Source organism: Vollenhovia emeryi, unplaced genomic scaffold (assembly GCF_000949405.1).
Source record: "Vollenhovia emeryi isolate VEMERY1.0 unplaced genomic scaffold, V.emery_V1.0 DF939166.1, whole genome shotgun sequence".
Classification (NCBI taxonomy): Eukaryota; Metazoa; Arthropoda; class Insecta; order Hymenoptera; family Formicidae; genus Vollenhovia; species Vollenhovia emeryi.
This window is the reverse complement of record NW_011967200.1, coordinates 596,350-611,725: the sequence shown is the minus strand read 5'-3', so window position 1 is coordinate 611,725 and position 15,376 is coordinate 596,350. Positions and strand designations below refer to the sequence as shown.

The 15,376-nt window shown below is 45.3% G+C and overlaps 3 protein-coding genes across 6 annotated transcripts in view; 1 reads left to right on the top strand and 2 right to left on the bottom strand.

Moving 5' to 3' along the window:
• Positions 1-251: 251 nt before the first annotated feature.
• Positions 252-10,301, bottom strand: LOC105564348 (fumarylacetoacetate hydrolase domain-containing protein 2A). Of its 2 annotated transcripts, XM_012016658.1 has the most exons (7): positions 9,998-10,301; positions 6,874-7,035; positions 6,127-6,162; positions 2,506-2,722; positions 1,118-1,452; positions 957-1,044; positions 252-632 (listed from the first exon to the last, which is right to left on the bottom strand). In XM_012016658.1, the coding sequence occupies exons 1-7, from the start codon at positions 10,144-10,146 to the stop codon at positions 570-572; spliced, it is 1,050 nt and encodes a 349-aa protein (XP_011872048.1). In that variant the 5' UTR covers positions 10,147-10,301; the 3' UTR covers positions 252-569. The 2 variants fall into 2 exon arrangements, with proteins under 2 accessions (XP_011872048.1, XP_011872049.1); XM_012016659.1 differs by lacking the exon at positions 6,127-6,162.
• A 1,217-nt stretch (positions 10,302-11,518) lies between these two features.
• On the bottom strand, positions 11,519-13,468 carry LOC105564347 (39S ribosomal protein L35, mitochondrial). Its single transcript, XM_012016657.1, has 4 exons — positions 13,372-13,468; positions 12,168-12,324; positions 11,935-12,075; positions 11,519-11,822 (listed from the first exon to the last, which is right to left on the bottom strand). Exons 1-4 carry the CDS (start codon positions 13,400-13,402, stop codon positions 11,591-11,593), a joined length of 561 nt encoding a protein of 186 aa, XP_011872047.1. The 5' UTR covers positions 13,403-13,468; the 3' UTR covers positions 11,519-11,590.
• A 41-nt stretch (positions 13,469-13,509) lies between these two features.
• Positions 13,510-15,376, top strand: part of LOC105564346 (MICOS complex subunit Mic60) — a 39,024-nt gene continuing 37,157 nt past the window's right edge. The window contains exons 1-6 of one of the 3 annotated variants that reach the window (XM_012016655.1): positions 13,510-13,580; positions 13,956-14,041; positions 14,438-14,506; positions 14,691-14,903; positions 14,979-15,022; positions 15,234-15,341. In XM_012016655.1, the coding sequence (XP_011872045.1) occupies positions 13,536-13,580; positions 13,956-14,041; positions 14,438-14,506; positions 14,691-14,903; positions 14,979-15,022; positions 15,234-15,341 (565 nt within the window). In that variant the 5' untranslated portion in view covers positions 13,510-13,535. Of the gene's footprint in view, positions 13,581-13,738; positions 14,042-14,437; positions 14,507-14,690; positions 14,904-14,978; positions 15,023-15,233; positions 15,342-15,376 lie in introns of those variants that run through there. The other 2 variants (XM_012016654.1, XM_012016656.1) reach the window with 2 other exon arrangements.

Below are 15,376 nucleotides of genomic sequence, written 5' to 3'. Positions count from 1 at the left end.
CTGCGGTAGAATTTGTATTTGTAAATGGATTACAGCACAAATATACGTTTTACTGTAATTTACACAATTGGATATGCACGCTAACGTTTATGCCGATAAAATGTTGCTTACAATTGAAGAGCTTACCGCGAACAAATATCGCGATCAAACTAAAATATATTTCTCTCTACGTGTCATTTAAATTCATTTCGATAAAGCATTTAAAATTTGGGCTACTAAACCCGTGTGGGACGGGACGAGATAAAATCATACTGTAGAAACAACTTGCTTTAATTATACAAATACGTAAAATGCGTGACACATAAAAAATTAGGGTTGCTAGGCGCCCCGTGTGTTTCCTGTCTGTGCCTCTGAATGAAGAAGAGGGCGATGTCACCTCTGGCATGAACATTCGCAATCGCGCTGAAATTATTGTTCGAGTATCTGTTCTTGTATCCAAAATCAATTCGCGGACATGACTTCAGTTCAACATCATCGCGAATGTCGTTCCCTGAGGGAACGTAGGTCCAGTCTTGTGAGAATCACGAAGTTCTGTTAACGCTTTCCAAAGGTGTGCTCCGTCTCTCGGATCAGATTACTTTGTTCCTCAGACGTCCCAGACTCTCGATTTCGGTTTCAAGTACATCGCCACGCTGAAACGCGCAAATTATACACACATGATGAAGTACAAAATTTAAAGCCAACGATACTATTTTGTCTACTGGATTGCTTGCTTGCTCCAGGGAGTCAATTCTGTATCTTGCAACATAATGAAAATGCTAGAAGTGACCAGCCTTGTCTCTTTCTAAAGGTAAAGTTAGAGACAGAGCTACTCACTTTCAGCACTTTCACTACAGTGTAAGATACAGAATTGACCCCACTGATCTAAAACTCTGCATCATTATTGGCTCTTGGAAGAAATCCAGTAGGCAAAATATAGTATCGTGCGCCGTTGGCTCAAGTATAAGGAGACATACCTGCAAATATTCGGGTGGATTGCGCGTGAATCCTACGCCAGCCGGCGTGCCGGTGAGGATCACGTCGCCTGGTAACAACGTCATAAATCTGAAATTTCGACATTGTTATTTGCGCGCATTCTCAATCGCATTGCCGGCGTATCGTCGTGAAAGATACGAACTGCGAGAGGTAAGCGACTATTTCGTGAGGTTTGAAGATTAGCTCGCTGGTGTTGCCGTCCTGTTTCTGCTTGCCGTTCACCCACGTCCTCACGGACAGATTGTTGATGTCGCATATCGCCTCCTTGGTGATTACGGCCGGGCCGAGGGGGCAGAACGTGTCCATCGCTTTCCCGAGCAGGAACTGGCCGCCGTTCCGCTTCTGTTTCTGCCAGTCGCGCGCCGTTATATCCTGCGCCACCGTGTAACCGAAGATACAGTCCTCGACGTCATCGTTACTGAGGCTCTTGCATCTCTTGCCGATCACTATCGCCAGCTCGGCTTCCCAGTCGACCTTCTGCAAGTTCCGAAAATCGCGCTTTAATTGGGCTGCGACCGACCGAGCGCACGCACGCGCGACTTCCGGTCTTGTCACATGAACATCACGTGCCTGCGTCCTACCTCTGCCAGAGTGTCAAGGACAAACTACATAATGAACCAACGATGGTCCGTTGAACGGCCAAACACGCGAGCGTAACCGGCTCGGCATTCAAGCCTCGGATCTCGCGAGAAACGACTTGTAAAGAGGAAGGCTGTCGCAATAGAGCCAGTATATGCCTACGGTTCGAGACGAATAGAACGAAAATGAAAGCCCGGGGGGAGAGGGGGTTCGTGACGTAATCCCGACGGACTAAAAATACACGGTTACAGATACAACGGAATCGACGCCGAGGCCTAATCTACAATATGCTCTTTGCGTCTAGAAAAGAAACATTCTATTCCGTGGCCAATAAATACGTTTAAAAATGCGTGCAAGCTGATAAATTGTACATTATACATTGTACAGTGATGGACAGAAGAGATTAGGAACGTGCGTTCAGGGTTTCGTTACAAAATCTTCTTCGAGGAATATTTTACTCGATGGCCATTCCGAAATCATTTTGTGCGTTTCCGATCTATTTTTTTCAAGTAAGAGTAAACCTTTGGGTCAATTCTGTATCTTGCACCGTAGTGAAAATTCTAAAAGTGAGCAGCTCTATCTCTTTCCAACTGTCCCCTTGGAAAGAAGCGAAGCCGCTCGCTTTTAGCATTTTCACTATGTTGCAAGATACATACACAATTGACCACAATTGACAAGATACATACACAATTAATCTAAACGCACGTTCCTAAACTCATTTAAAAACCGAGTGTCGCGACCACTCTGTCCATCGCTCATGTACAATCGTACGCGGCCGACAAGTTTTTGAAGCGTTTCGATTCGCTTATATAAAATAGAACGTTTCTAAACGCGAAGAGCACAGACTGTAGATTAGGCTTGCTCGTCAGAGGGGCATTCCCTGCTTCGACAATCGACCAGGCGTTTTCCTCCTCCTCCTCCTCCTCCTCCTCTCCCTCGTCGTCGACTTACGTCCGAGATCGACGGCAGCAGGATGTTGTCTTGCGGCCCGATGATGTTGCTGGGAAATTTGTTAAAGACTACCGGACTCTCCGGAGTCGGTATACCTTGCTCCTGGCAATGCCCGCTGTAGTTGAGGCCGATGCAGGCGAGCTTGTCCATACACGTGATCGGCGCCAGGAAGTTCACGTCGGCCTCGGGCGTGATGCTCCGTCCCTCGGCGACTATTCTGTAACCAATCGTGTTCAATTCAGCGTCTTGGACCAGGGCTGCGGGATCATCCGGTCATCAAAGTTAATCAACTTGCACGCGAGGCAAAACCTGGTGTTAAGCGCGTTTTTCTCTCCCTACCGCGCCAACGTCTACGGGAAAGCCTTGCGGTATTAAAGTCTAATCTACAATGTGTTTTTCGCGACGAGAAACATTCTATTCTTATACAGGCAAATCGATACGCTCAAAAAATTTGTCGACAATGCAGGCTCGTGCAATGTATAATATACAGTTTATCAACACGCACACATTTTTTAAATCGTGTTTAATGGCTATAAAAAAAATTTTTCTAGACGCAACAAACACATTGTAGATCGGGCTTGAGAGAGGATGGAAACAGACACAGCGAAGAAAAGAGGAAATTCGGTTATATTCGCATGCAGAAATGCGTTTCCGTTCCGTGCGCAAGCCTGTTAATTAATTAATCATCGCTGTCGATAAACGACACACGGTTCTGTGTACGCAACAAACGGGCTTTCATAGGAAATCCGACTTGCGGCAATGAGCAACGTAATAGCGCCATTAATTACTCCTACGTTTAAATCTCTTCAATTACTCGTGCGTCCAATATCTAGCGGATTTCGCGTTGCTAGTCTATCCGGGTAAACCGAGCAGGATTTACATTTCTATTGTCTTCGTCGTACCGCAGTTTCCGGTTAATTGCACGCGTACAAAGTGGTTTTTGCAAATGTTTTCCTCGTCAATTTACGCTTCGCCAGCTCAGATTACATAACAGAGACGTTGCGTGCAAAACGTTGAAATATTACGTGTGATATAAATTACATAATTCAAATAATTAAAGGACCAGGCTCTACATAATAAAAAATTGACAAAATTAAGGCAATTAAGATTAATTATTTACTGTACTTTCTATCTTCACCGGCCGTTAATTGTCTTAATTCTGTTAATCGAATAATTTTACTTGAATCTTTAAATTGCTGATGCACTTATATCGAAGTTACCTCCGCGACCTTTTTAAATGTCGGAGATATTCACGTTTAAATTACTAAAGTGCACGCTTATTCGGGTAATTTTTATTATCGCGTTACGTTCTAGAAAAACAAGAACGCTATTCTAACAAGTTCTATTGATATAATTGCCTCTTCTCGTTACGTCATTTTTCAAAGGAACACCGCTCTTTTTACAACTGCAAAGGGAAGACTTCGTTAATTGATAATAGAAGAACATGAATGATTAACAAATATACTACTGTTCTTATGATTTATTAGTAAACATCATAAACGACATAAATATAATTTTAAGATACCACAAGCAGAAAATTTTTACATTATAATGTGAAAGGTGTAGGAAACATTCGACTTTAATAAAGAAAGATTTTTATCTCTTCTATAAATAAAGTTGTTGCGTGGAGAAATATTCATGCCTGTTTTTAAGACGTGCCGCGGAACTATAACAGCGAACAAAAGCGACATTGCGTAAATTAATGTTCTGGAAGCCTCAACAGTACAATTAAACGAATGTTCTATTAGCGAATCGATTATCGGTTTTATCACTTGTCCCACTTTGATAGCCAAACGTCGTCGTCCGACGCGATTGATAAATTAAATTAAAAAATAAATGTAAACTCATTTCGCACGATCGGGCGGATAAATTAAAGTGCTCCTCCATTCACCGGAGCGAGTGTTGCTTTCACTGAAAAAATTTCATCCGTCCCAAAGAAGCTTGAACGTCCGCCAATTGGCAGCGGGACAAGGCGCCGTCTCGAGTCAGTATTAACGTGCTGCGTACGATCGAGAGTCAGTTGCGATGATAAGACTCAATTATCGAATGTCGCGTCGCATGCGCGCTATGCGAAAGCTCAAAAGCTCCCTCAATGACACGTGTTTGAGCGGGGCTGCTGATGCAATCGATAGAGAACGGTGTTTGCCGAGACCTACGCCTAATCTACAATGTGCTCTTCGCGTCTAGAAATATTCAGTTTTGTACAAGCAAATGAAAACGCTTGAAAAAAATTCACCGACAACGTACGATTGTATAATGAACAATTAGTCAACTTGCACAATTTTTTAAACGTTTATTGGCTACAAAGTGTAGAATGTTTCTAGGCGCGAAGAACACATTGTAGATTAGACTTTAGCCGCGAGATCAATAAGTCGAACAGCAGGAAACATGCGATGCACGATTTATAAATGCCACGTGCCGACGTGACGCATGGCAATCTTCCATTAATTATCGAAAATAATTCACTCTAATTCCATCTATAAAAATACAATGTACAGTCTTCGGCTGATATTTCATTTGTCGTGCGACAAAATTTTTAAGTGCGTCGATTGGCTGTAAAATAGAATGTTCCATCCAGCAGCCAGTCAATACTTGAAAAATTTGATGCACGACAAATGTATAATATTAGCCTTATTCATTAAAGCTTGGGCCTGTACTTTTATCATCATTTTTCTCATCTATACAAATCACTGAGTTTCAGGCTGTATATACGTACTCACTACCACAGATTTCTATAAAGGCTGTGTGAACTACAGCCTGAAACTCATCGATGTACAGATGGGAATGAAGATTATGAAACTGTGAATCCTAGAAAAACTGAGGCCCAGGCATTAATGAATAAGACTGTACGTAACAATTACATATTCGTCACGCGACACGTTCGGTCTTCCTTTTTGCCAACAGCTGCGCTCGTCAATGCTAGAGACAATATATGCAGAGCGGTAATAAGAAATAACATGTATCTTGAATATACATTTATAAATGACTGTTTCGTTTGCAAGGCCGACCCGGGAATTTCCCCATTAACGATTTGAATCGCGATCGCGAGTACGATATCCGTCGTCGATTGTCGCTGATAAGGGCGATCTTATTTGCGCGCGACTAAAATTCCTCAAAATTTCGTTACGCAATCATCATATGATCGATTACGTCATAGCATGTGCACCGCTCTCGTGCTTCAAAGTCACTCCTCCGCCGGCATGAAATATCGCGCGGGGAATTGTAGGTAGCACGAATTTATTTTATTTTATTTTATTTCCTTCGTTCGCCGAGTGAAGAAATTACTTGGCGCGATAGGATTGCAAAGAGTTGCTCGAGTGCTTTACGCACGTACTTTATTTTTAACTCTTGTACAATCTTATCGGGAGTATATGACAATTCGAATTTAGCTAAATGCCTGCTAATGGCATGAAAAATTCTAAAATGCAAAATTAGACATGAAATCAATAAACTTGATAAGTTGATAACAGCCAAAAGAAGGACTCGATATAGTCTTGCTAAATGAGGACTAACGGCATCGTATGTGCGTGGACAAAGAACAAATACAAATAATTAGCCGACTGGGGAGAAAAAAAGGGGATAACTACTTTATCACACGAATCGAATGCCGAAAGCACCAACCTCTCTACTGCCTTCCTTAGGTCGAAATCGTCGTCCCTGGCGAAACAAATTCACGTTGAGAGATCAGTCTTTTTTTTCTCGTGTTACCCGTTAACATAATTGCAGATATTTAAAAAAGTATATCCCCAAGATTCAGGAACGAAGTAACTTGCAATTAGTAAGTAAAATAATCTCAAGGACTTGAGAACCTTTAATCATGTCGCTCCAATTAAGAAATGTATTTAATTTCCAAGGTTCTCGAGCAAAATTTGTCACAAACGAAAACCTAATTGAGGATAATTGCGGTATTAAAAAGGTAGAATTACTATAACTACGTCCTTTTCTTCTCGCATTTGTCACCATGATACTATACGCGTGTACCAAAATGCATATCCCAGATTTAGAAGAAAAAAAACTTGTCAAATAATCCCGCGAGATCTTCAAATTATGTCACTCCAGTCGAAAGACATACTTAGTTCCCAAGGTTCTTGGTCGTGATAAAGAAAGAAAACAAGGGCAATTTATACGATGTTAAAGAGCAGCGTTGCCGTGACCCTGTTGCTTTTCTACTCCGAACCATATTTTAATCAATCGTAATCTGTCCACATTTTAATTTTTACAAGAAGTAAATACGCGTCATCACGATTACAGATTGCGTTGAGCGCGTGCAAATATTGTGAACGCGCGTTATCTCGCGCGCGAAAATACGGACACTCCTTCGCGGAGGCTCCGCCCGGACCCGCGGCTGGTCAAGCCGCGCTCGCCTACCTCTTGGCCTTCTTCAGCAGATCGTCGCCGCCCTCCAGAAACTTTTTCAGCGTGTTCGGTATCCGCGAGTCGACCGCGGACACGGCGATGATGTCACCCCCCTGCTTCAGCTGGACCCCGAGATGCTGCGGGCCCCCGCTTTTGCTCGTGAACTGGACGAACCTGCGGGAGAAAGAAAAAAAATGTATCGGCGTTAATCGACCAGAAAAGTTGCGAGAGCCGGTCGGGACATAATCATCGTTACGTGTGACTTAAACTTTCTAAATGTAGCGCGTCTTTTATCATACCGCGGAACCGCGGGGCAAGCGTAAGTGAAACGTAACGAAGCGGTATGAAGAAAACGATGAATTAAATCGCACGTTATCGAGAACTTGGTAATTCTGCACGACGATCGAGAGACCAAGAAGTAAAACCTGAATCCACGATCTCTGCTCTCCAAGACATAATTCTCGTAACATTCGTTTTATTTATTTTTTTCTTGGACAATTTATTTCCCGTTAAAAAAAATTGTCCACGGATGGAAGGAATAGATAACGTACCGTGTAAATGTCAGTTTCGAAACGCTGCCCGTGCGCCTATTAAGATAAAAGCGACATAAGATCTGTTATTAGCATAACATTTCTACATGGCCTCTATACAATGTACGTTGAGTATGCACGTGCATGTGAATGTGCGCGCACAGAAATTTTGTTTCAAAATACAATTAGTAGGTCAGCTAGTTTCTTTGCCTCTGAATCATCTTTTATCGATAAAAATGACCGTAAACAATCTTTTCGGCCGATAAAAATCCTCCCAAACCAATTTCAGTGGCACTTTTATCGATAAGAGAGGATCCGTAAGTTCCGGTCTACAATAGAGATTTAAACTCGAAGCCTTAAGAAACTGACTAATCACAGTCGCGTATTCTACTCGCACTTGACCGTGATTGGTCAATTTCTCAAAGCTTAGGGCTTAAATCCTCCATTGTAGACTAGGACTAACGCGCGTAATGTACTGTTCTAGTTACGATAAAAGCGACATATCTTTTATTAGCATAAAATTCTACACGACCTCTATATGTATGCATGAGTAGACACGTGTGTAAGTGTGCGCGTAGAAACTTTCATTCAAAATACAAGTATGGTCTGTTCGTGTCGCTTGCACGTGTTGCACTTAGAATCTTCATTTTTCTCTGCCATATTCTGAATCCTCTTTTCCCAGTGAGAAGTGATTTGTCGATCGATGCTGAAACGATGTCGGTTCGACATTGTCTCGACAAATCAATTCTCCCTGGGTGAATTATTGTTACGACATTCATCCGATTAACAATGTTAAATTAAACAATACGCGACTTTCGTAGTTGAAACGTTTCGCGGTTTCCGACACCCGAGCCCTCTGAGAACAATCCTGTTAAGAATCGCGATTACCGTTATCGCGAAAAGTATTGCGCTTTCGAGGAAAAAAAAATCTAATCGATAAGATAACTTCCTTCTGCACGAGAAATTGTGTCGTTTTCATACTGCCAGTCCCGTCTCCAATGGGTCACGAATAATAACGTGCGACGATAATACCGATTTTCGCCTTATCTATCTTTCTTCAGCGATCAAGCGATTATCATCGTGAGACACGCGATCTCTTTATACGGGAGAAAGTTTTCCCGGCGCATGCCAGACCCAGCGAGAAATGACTCGTCGAATCGACACCGACACCGTCAAATTGATGTCGAATCGATGCTAATCCGACAGTGTCGATGTCAATTCGACATCGTTTCGACGAAGCATTTTTCACTGGGGAGAGCTTCGGAATTTCGAATGGTCTCTTTTAATAGAGACGGACGAACGTGAAATAGGACGGAGGCTGCGGTCCACTTGATACTACAAATGCTTCGAAGCGTTCTTCCCCTTCTTTATTTATCAAATGGAAAGAGAAGAAGCACTTGCAGCATCAAGTGGACCGCAGTCCGAACGAGCGACCGTGGCAGGTCTGATTGTGACGACAGTGCTCAATTCGCCATCCGATCTTACCCTTAACCTGATCCGCAATGCGTTCTTTGCGTCTAAAAACATTCTATTTTGCAGCCAGTAAATACGAAAAGTTCGAAAATTTTGTTTGTGCAAGCTTGTAAATTGTACATTGTGTACAATCGTGTATTGTCGACAAATTTTTAAAACGTTTTGATTTGCTTATGTATAAAATAGAATGTTTCTAGACGCAAGGAGCACATTGCGGATCAGGCTTTAATTACTCGTATGTCCGAGACTCCACTCGCTTTTTAAATTTGTGCAATTATATGTAGCAGAAAGGTATCTGCAAGGAATTAACGTAAATTAAGTGATATCGAAATCGAGGAACTTTTTTCAGATAAATTTATATAATCATACAATTTTTAAGAGTTACGCGTTCTCGAGAACTCGCGTGTAATTAAAGGTTAAAGATCGTCTCGTCTTAGAGAATCTAGGAATGTGTCCAGCCAGTGAAGTGGCACTTCGAGATTCCCGTTGACGAGCTCAAGTGGAATCGAGACTAGAGCCGGTATTCATAGTCAGATCTTGTATTCAAGACCGCCTTGAATTCATCTAAAGATGCTGTATGGAACGTTTCATTGGCTATGGTGTATCTAAAGATGATCTTGTTTTGAATATAAGATTTGATTATGGATACCGACCTAGAGGTCGATTGTTCCAATCATCGGATAACGTTTTACCCTTTGGTTAACATCCTTTGTCTCTTTCTAAGGGGAGCAACTAGAAAGAGATAAAGGATGCTAATCTAAAGGCCGAATCAGACTAGCAGTTGCCGACTCGGATTGAATTGGAATTGACGATTGTCCTCTAGCCAATGAGTGCAAAGCCAGCGATTTAATCAACTCTCATTGGCTCTAAAGGCAATCGCCAATCTAATCCGCGTAAAATTGGCGATTGTCTTCTAGCCAATGAGAGCAAAGCAGCCAGCGATTTAGTCTGATTCGGCCTTTAAAGGGTAAAAAGTTATCCGATTGAACGACTGGAACACTCGACCCCTAGATAATACCGTCCGGAGATCGGAGCGACGGTAATCGCTCGTGGACACGTCGATCGCCCGGAAACGCGGAGAGATCCCGCGCGCCCCGGCGCCCGTCACGGCCCTGGGATTTTACGCTGCTCACCTCATATCGAGCGTGTGGCCCACGGAGAAGTTTCTGCTGCCGGCAATGCTGGCGACGGCGAAACACGTATTGCCCTCGCTCTTCCCGCACGCGTTACCGAACGCGACGCACGCTCTGCCGAGCAGTCGTATTTTTCCGCGATATGGCATGTTTTCTCGAGCGGGACGTTATCGCCGGTGGAAAAGAGAGAGAGAGAGAGCGAGAAGGGGGGGAAGGACACGCGAGACGGAGAGCAACGAGGAACCGACGCAAATACCGTGAGGGACGAGACGCGACTGAACTGTACGAGAGGCCACGCTCTCCGTCGTGTCGCGCGGCACGTAGGGGGTCCGACCACGTGACCTCTTGATAAAAAAAAAGCTAAAAGACCGATAGATTGTAATTTTAGGTAGATGGAAAAGGGAGAAAAGGAGAGACGCTAAAAGGGAGGATATTTTCGAGTGTAACGAGATGCTCGCGAAACGTACGACGCGGTATTATCTTATCATTTTGAAATGATATCGATCGTGCTAACAAATAACCCCAACATCTGCGCCGAGAAACGTGAGCATGCATCGTTAGGCAACATGAATCTTGCGTCAATTACGAGTACTCTTGCTGTAATGATTGGGGGAAGGGGGGATACTCTGTATGTTCGACGGTAATTAATATCTTTATATAATATTATCAATGTGTAATAATAAATACTACTTTATATTTGACTATTCAGAGAAGCCTCGGCAAAGATGCGAAGACGAATATATAAATCTAAAGGATACGTACTTGTATGTACGCAGAACAATTTATGGTCAGTGCCGTAAAGGCCGAATCAAACTAGCAATTGTCGACTCGGATTGGGATTGTCCTTGATCCTCTAGCTAATGAGAGTCGATTAAATCGCTGACTGCTTTGCTCTCATTGGCTAAAAGACAATCGCCAATTCCAATCCACTCTGCGTGGACAATTGCTAGTCTGATACGGCCTTTACTAGGGCTGCGTTCAGAAACACCACGCGAGTACCTCGGAGTATCATTAAACAAGGATAAAATGATACACTGGGGCATTCGGGTGATGTTGTTTCTGAACGCAGCCTAGGCGGTATGAAATTGTCTCTTCTCAAATAATAAGATGGAAAAAGATAAAGGGTCGACTGAACACTAGTTAACTGTTCAGCCAACTCCCTATCTTTTTTTATCTTATTATCTAAGAAGAGACAGAATCAGTTAACCTGAGGTTAGCAGTTGACCGACGTTTGTGAAACTGGTCCTAAGCATGTTGTAACGTCACCGTTTATGGCACACCCGGAAAGATGGATAGTACCGTTACAGAGCGTTTGATCGCGCGGTAAATGTAAGCGCTTAGAAGTTAATCGGATCAGCTGTTGTTGAGATCTGAAAATCTGAGGGCCTGTCAACTTGCGTACTCGCGTAAATTACACGGTCGGTCTCGTGCGCGCGGTTCTAGCTGCGCTTATACTTGGCGCGAGACGCCACCGTGTCTCGTAATAATTAGTAACTTTTGGCAAGAGAGAACACGGTCACGCTTTGACAACATGATCTTTAATACCCCTTAAATCGAAAGCTTACAACCTAGCAATTAACAGTCTGACAGGGATTAAGGTAACGGTTTCTTCCGGGTGATCGCGAACTCCTCGCGATTGTGATACGGCTCGTACGGGTCGTCGACGTAATAGTGCCGTCTGCGCCAGTACTTGGACGTCATCTTGTCCAGCATCGTCGACTGCGTGGCGTTGCAGAAAACATGCCGCCGTAGCCTCTTCTTCCTGGCGGACGATTTCGTCCACAGCTTGTTATGGCGGCCCGCCATTGTTCTGATCCAGATACCCCTGTAACATTTTGTTTCCGTCGCTCGAACTTGGGCCTCAACATTGTTCAGAAATGTACGGTGCGATTTTCGAGATTATTGACAGCGTGCTTGACGTGTGCTTCAAATATTACCAGTGCAATCGGTAGAAACGGTCTAACACCGTCTTGACGGTCCGCCGCTTCCCTTTGGTCATAGAGAACTTGATTACCGTTCGCGCTGGCACGTTAATAGGTCCCGCCGGCAAAGCTAGACGATTTTCCGTCGCCGCATGGCTGAAAAAGTAACATTACTTTCACGTAACGATTCATTTTTGTCTTAGAAATCAATATGCTCCACAAATCGTTTCCGCTACAGTCCACGTTACTTTAGTAATGACTTTTGTTGCGTAAGTCCAACAGCCCATTTCTGGACAGCGATCGACAGCGCCCCGAACCCTCTGTGCTGCACGGAGTTCAAAACAGGATTGCATCTTGGAGCAATGCAACTCGCTGTACTCGTACTCGTCACCCTCGCTGCGATTCCTGAAAGAACACCACATATGTACGCTCGTAAGACAAGAGATTACAAACTTGGGGAAACGTGTCTTAAACATATCGAATCGACATCGACACCGTCAAATTGACGTCGATTTGACGCCGTTTCGACGAATCGTTTCTCACTGGGACGCGAGTCCCACTTGCAAAATTTAAGAGGACTCAAGTTGACTTAGGCCCGGTTTCACCAAACGTTGCTTAACTTTAATCTCAGTTTAACTCACGTTTGTCTCTTTCTGCAGTAACAGTTGGAAAGAGACAAAGGACCAATTAAGCTAAGCTTCAAGTTAAACAACGTTGGTGAAACCGGGTCTTAGGGCAACTTTAACCAACTTCGATTAACTTCAATCGACGATTAACTCAATCAGCAGTGTCGCCAACATGAAGACTTGTGTGTGTCGTTCTTAACTTAATCTTTTTGAGGCATGGTGTAGTTGTGATTTCATGTATTAAATTAAAATATCCTTCTTGAAAACATACAACGGCTTTAGCACGGATGAAATTGTTAAATTATTACGTCAGTACAAAAGTTTACTAAGAGATAAGTTGAGAACGACACACACAATAAGTCTTCATGTTGGCGACACTGCTGATTGAGTTAATCATCGATTAAAGTTAATCGGAGTTGGTTAAAGTTGCCCTTAGCATATACGTTCACAGGAAAGAACTGTATCGAAAAACTAAAAAACCAAGAAGAAAAATAATAACTCGGTCACGAAAGGGTTGGATCAGCCGCAACAATTAACCGAACGTGCGCTGCGAGTACGAGATCCGCAAACGCGACGTGCGCTCGAGGCGAGAAGCCCCGCGTGCGCCCCTTTGAAACTGCGCGCGCCCACGTTCCGATTCCGTTCCCTCCGCCAGCCGCGTGTCATGGCCGGACCTAACCTCCCGAGACGTCGCGCGACCCGTCGCACGCGACGCCGCGCGAGATCGCCGGCGCGTCGCGGCCGACGCGGTTAATTCGCGATAACGCGCGATTCGCCGATCGCGAGATCGATCGCGAGATCGAGCGCGGACCGCGCGTACACCCACCTCGCAGCGCCGCGCCCACCGCACGCAGCATTCTTCTTTTCGCGCAGTTCCGTCCCGATTCCGGCCGCGGACCGTGGCCAGCTGTTTGGCCCCCCCTCCCTCTCGCGCCACCGTGCCGTCGTTCCCCTTTTCCGGCTGGCTGCCTGACCGGCCGCGCTCGAGAGATGTTCCGAATTGGATTAAAATTTCCGTGCAACGGTCTGAATCGGGTACGTAGCCGCGCGCGGGGGGCCCGTGGAGCGGGCGGCGCGCGATCCTCCGCGTCCGAGTGCCGCGGGCGCGGGCCCGTCCCCGAGGAGCGACCGCGACGATGACACGTCGTGACGTCGCGGGTCCTCGCGACAGTGTCGCGCGACACGACCCGGCGTTCCCGGGCACCGTCGCCGTCGGCCGCGTCCATCGGCGCCCGACGACGGGCGTCGCGCGTTCCGCGACGACGACGACGGCGCCGGCGGGACTCCCCGGCGACGTGTCCGCGACGCTTCGGTCCGGCCCGCGCGCGCGTGACAAAGATGGCATGTTTTCTCACGAGGGCCTTACGTAACTCCAGAAGCGCTCAACCCCGTCGCCGTTTCACCTTTCAGGTAAAAAAACACGGCTGCTCCAGGCTGCACCTGACCGCCAGGTACAACGAGTCGCGGGCGCGCGTCAAGTACGAGCCGGATGGAAGGTGAGTCCCCTCGGAGTCTCGGAGGGCCCGCGTGGCCCGTACCGGCCTCGCCGCTCGCCAGGCGCTCGTCGTCGACCGGCGGACACCCTCCCCGCGCCTCCTCGAGCCCGACAAGCGGTTGACAATGCGGTTTGTGCGCGATCTCGCGCGAGAATCGAGGCGCGGTGAGGTTATGTCCGGTCGTGTGCTCCCCTGAAAGAATTGAGCAACTTTATGAATGACATCTGTCACACTCGTGATTCCACCACCCTCGTGTGCGACAGGCTCGTCGAGAGATTACGGGAGTCGTGGGATCTTCGACGAGCGATATGGTTTTACTGATTTTTTTTGTATTTTCTCTCTCCGCGTCTCTGTATTGTGTGTGCGCAAAAGTATTGAGCTTCGTACTTCTTCTAGGCTATGCAGGGATGTCAGACTCGTGTCCAGGTTTACGGGACTTAAGTATTCGACAGCATCACCGAAAAGGTAAACGCGCCGGAACGTGAGTCTTGAGAATATTTGCTTGTCGAGCCAATGCATGCTATTGTCTCTCTGTGATTCCGCGCGCGCCGGCTATTTGATTAATTTTGGCTGGGAAGAAGAAAGTGAATTGTTTGAAATATAGACTTAAATTTAGATTCGTTCTAATTGCCTGCGTTTCCCATAACAGCGAGAAGAGTCGGGGATCGGGGACGCTGATAACTCTAGGAGCTGTGACGATAGGTACCTTAGGAATACTAACGTATGCAAAGCGAAACCCAGAAGTCCGAGCCACTCTCGAGGGATGGATTCCTGGCACAGACAAAGCCATCCGGATTATCTTCCTAGAAGACTCCAGCTACTTCGACTTCGTACTTACGTTCTTCGAAACGTTGAAGCAGACGTGAGGAAATGAGAATTATGCGTAGCGTTAATGGCAACTGGTTGTTTTACTGAAGTGCAAATGTCTGTTTCGCAGGATACTGGGCTTGTTCATCAAGGAGACATCGGAGCCAGAACCAGGTCAGATAAGAATACAGCGCGCAAAAGTTGTAGAGTACATACGTGAGTCCCAATCCATGCCTGATTCCTTAATTCATATCATGTTTCTCATACCTTCTCCTTTGACCCAGTTCCTTCCTTCAACACGTTTTAGGGTTACATAGATTACATGTTACATACTTGATAAATAATGCCCCTACTAGCGTTTAACAATCGCATGTGTGTACCGTAGCGCCCAAACCAGCTTTTAAATCACTGACCGAGCAGAAAGAAGCGTCTACTAACAAGAAACATACCGAAATCCGTGTTAGTAACGAGAAGAGTGAAAAAGTGGACGTTGGTACGTTTACGTTGTTTCTCGCGTTTTGCACGAGG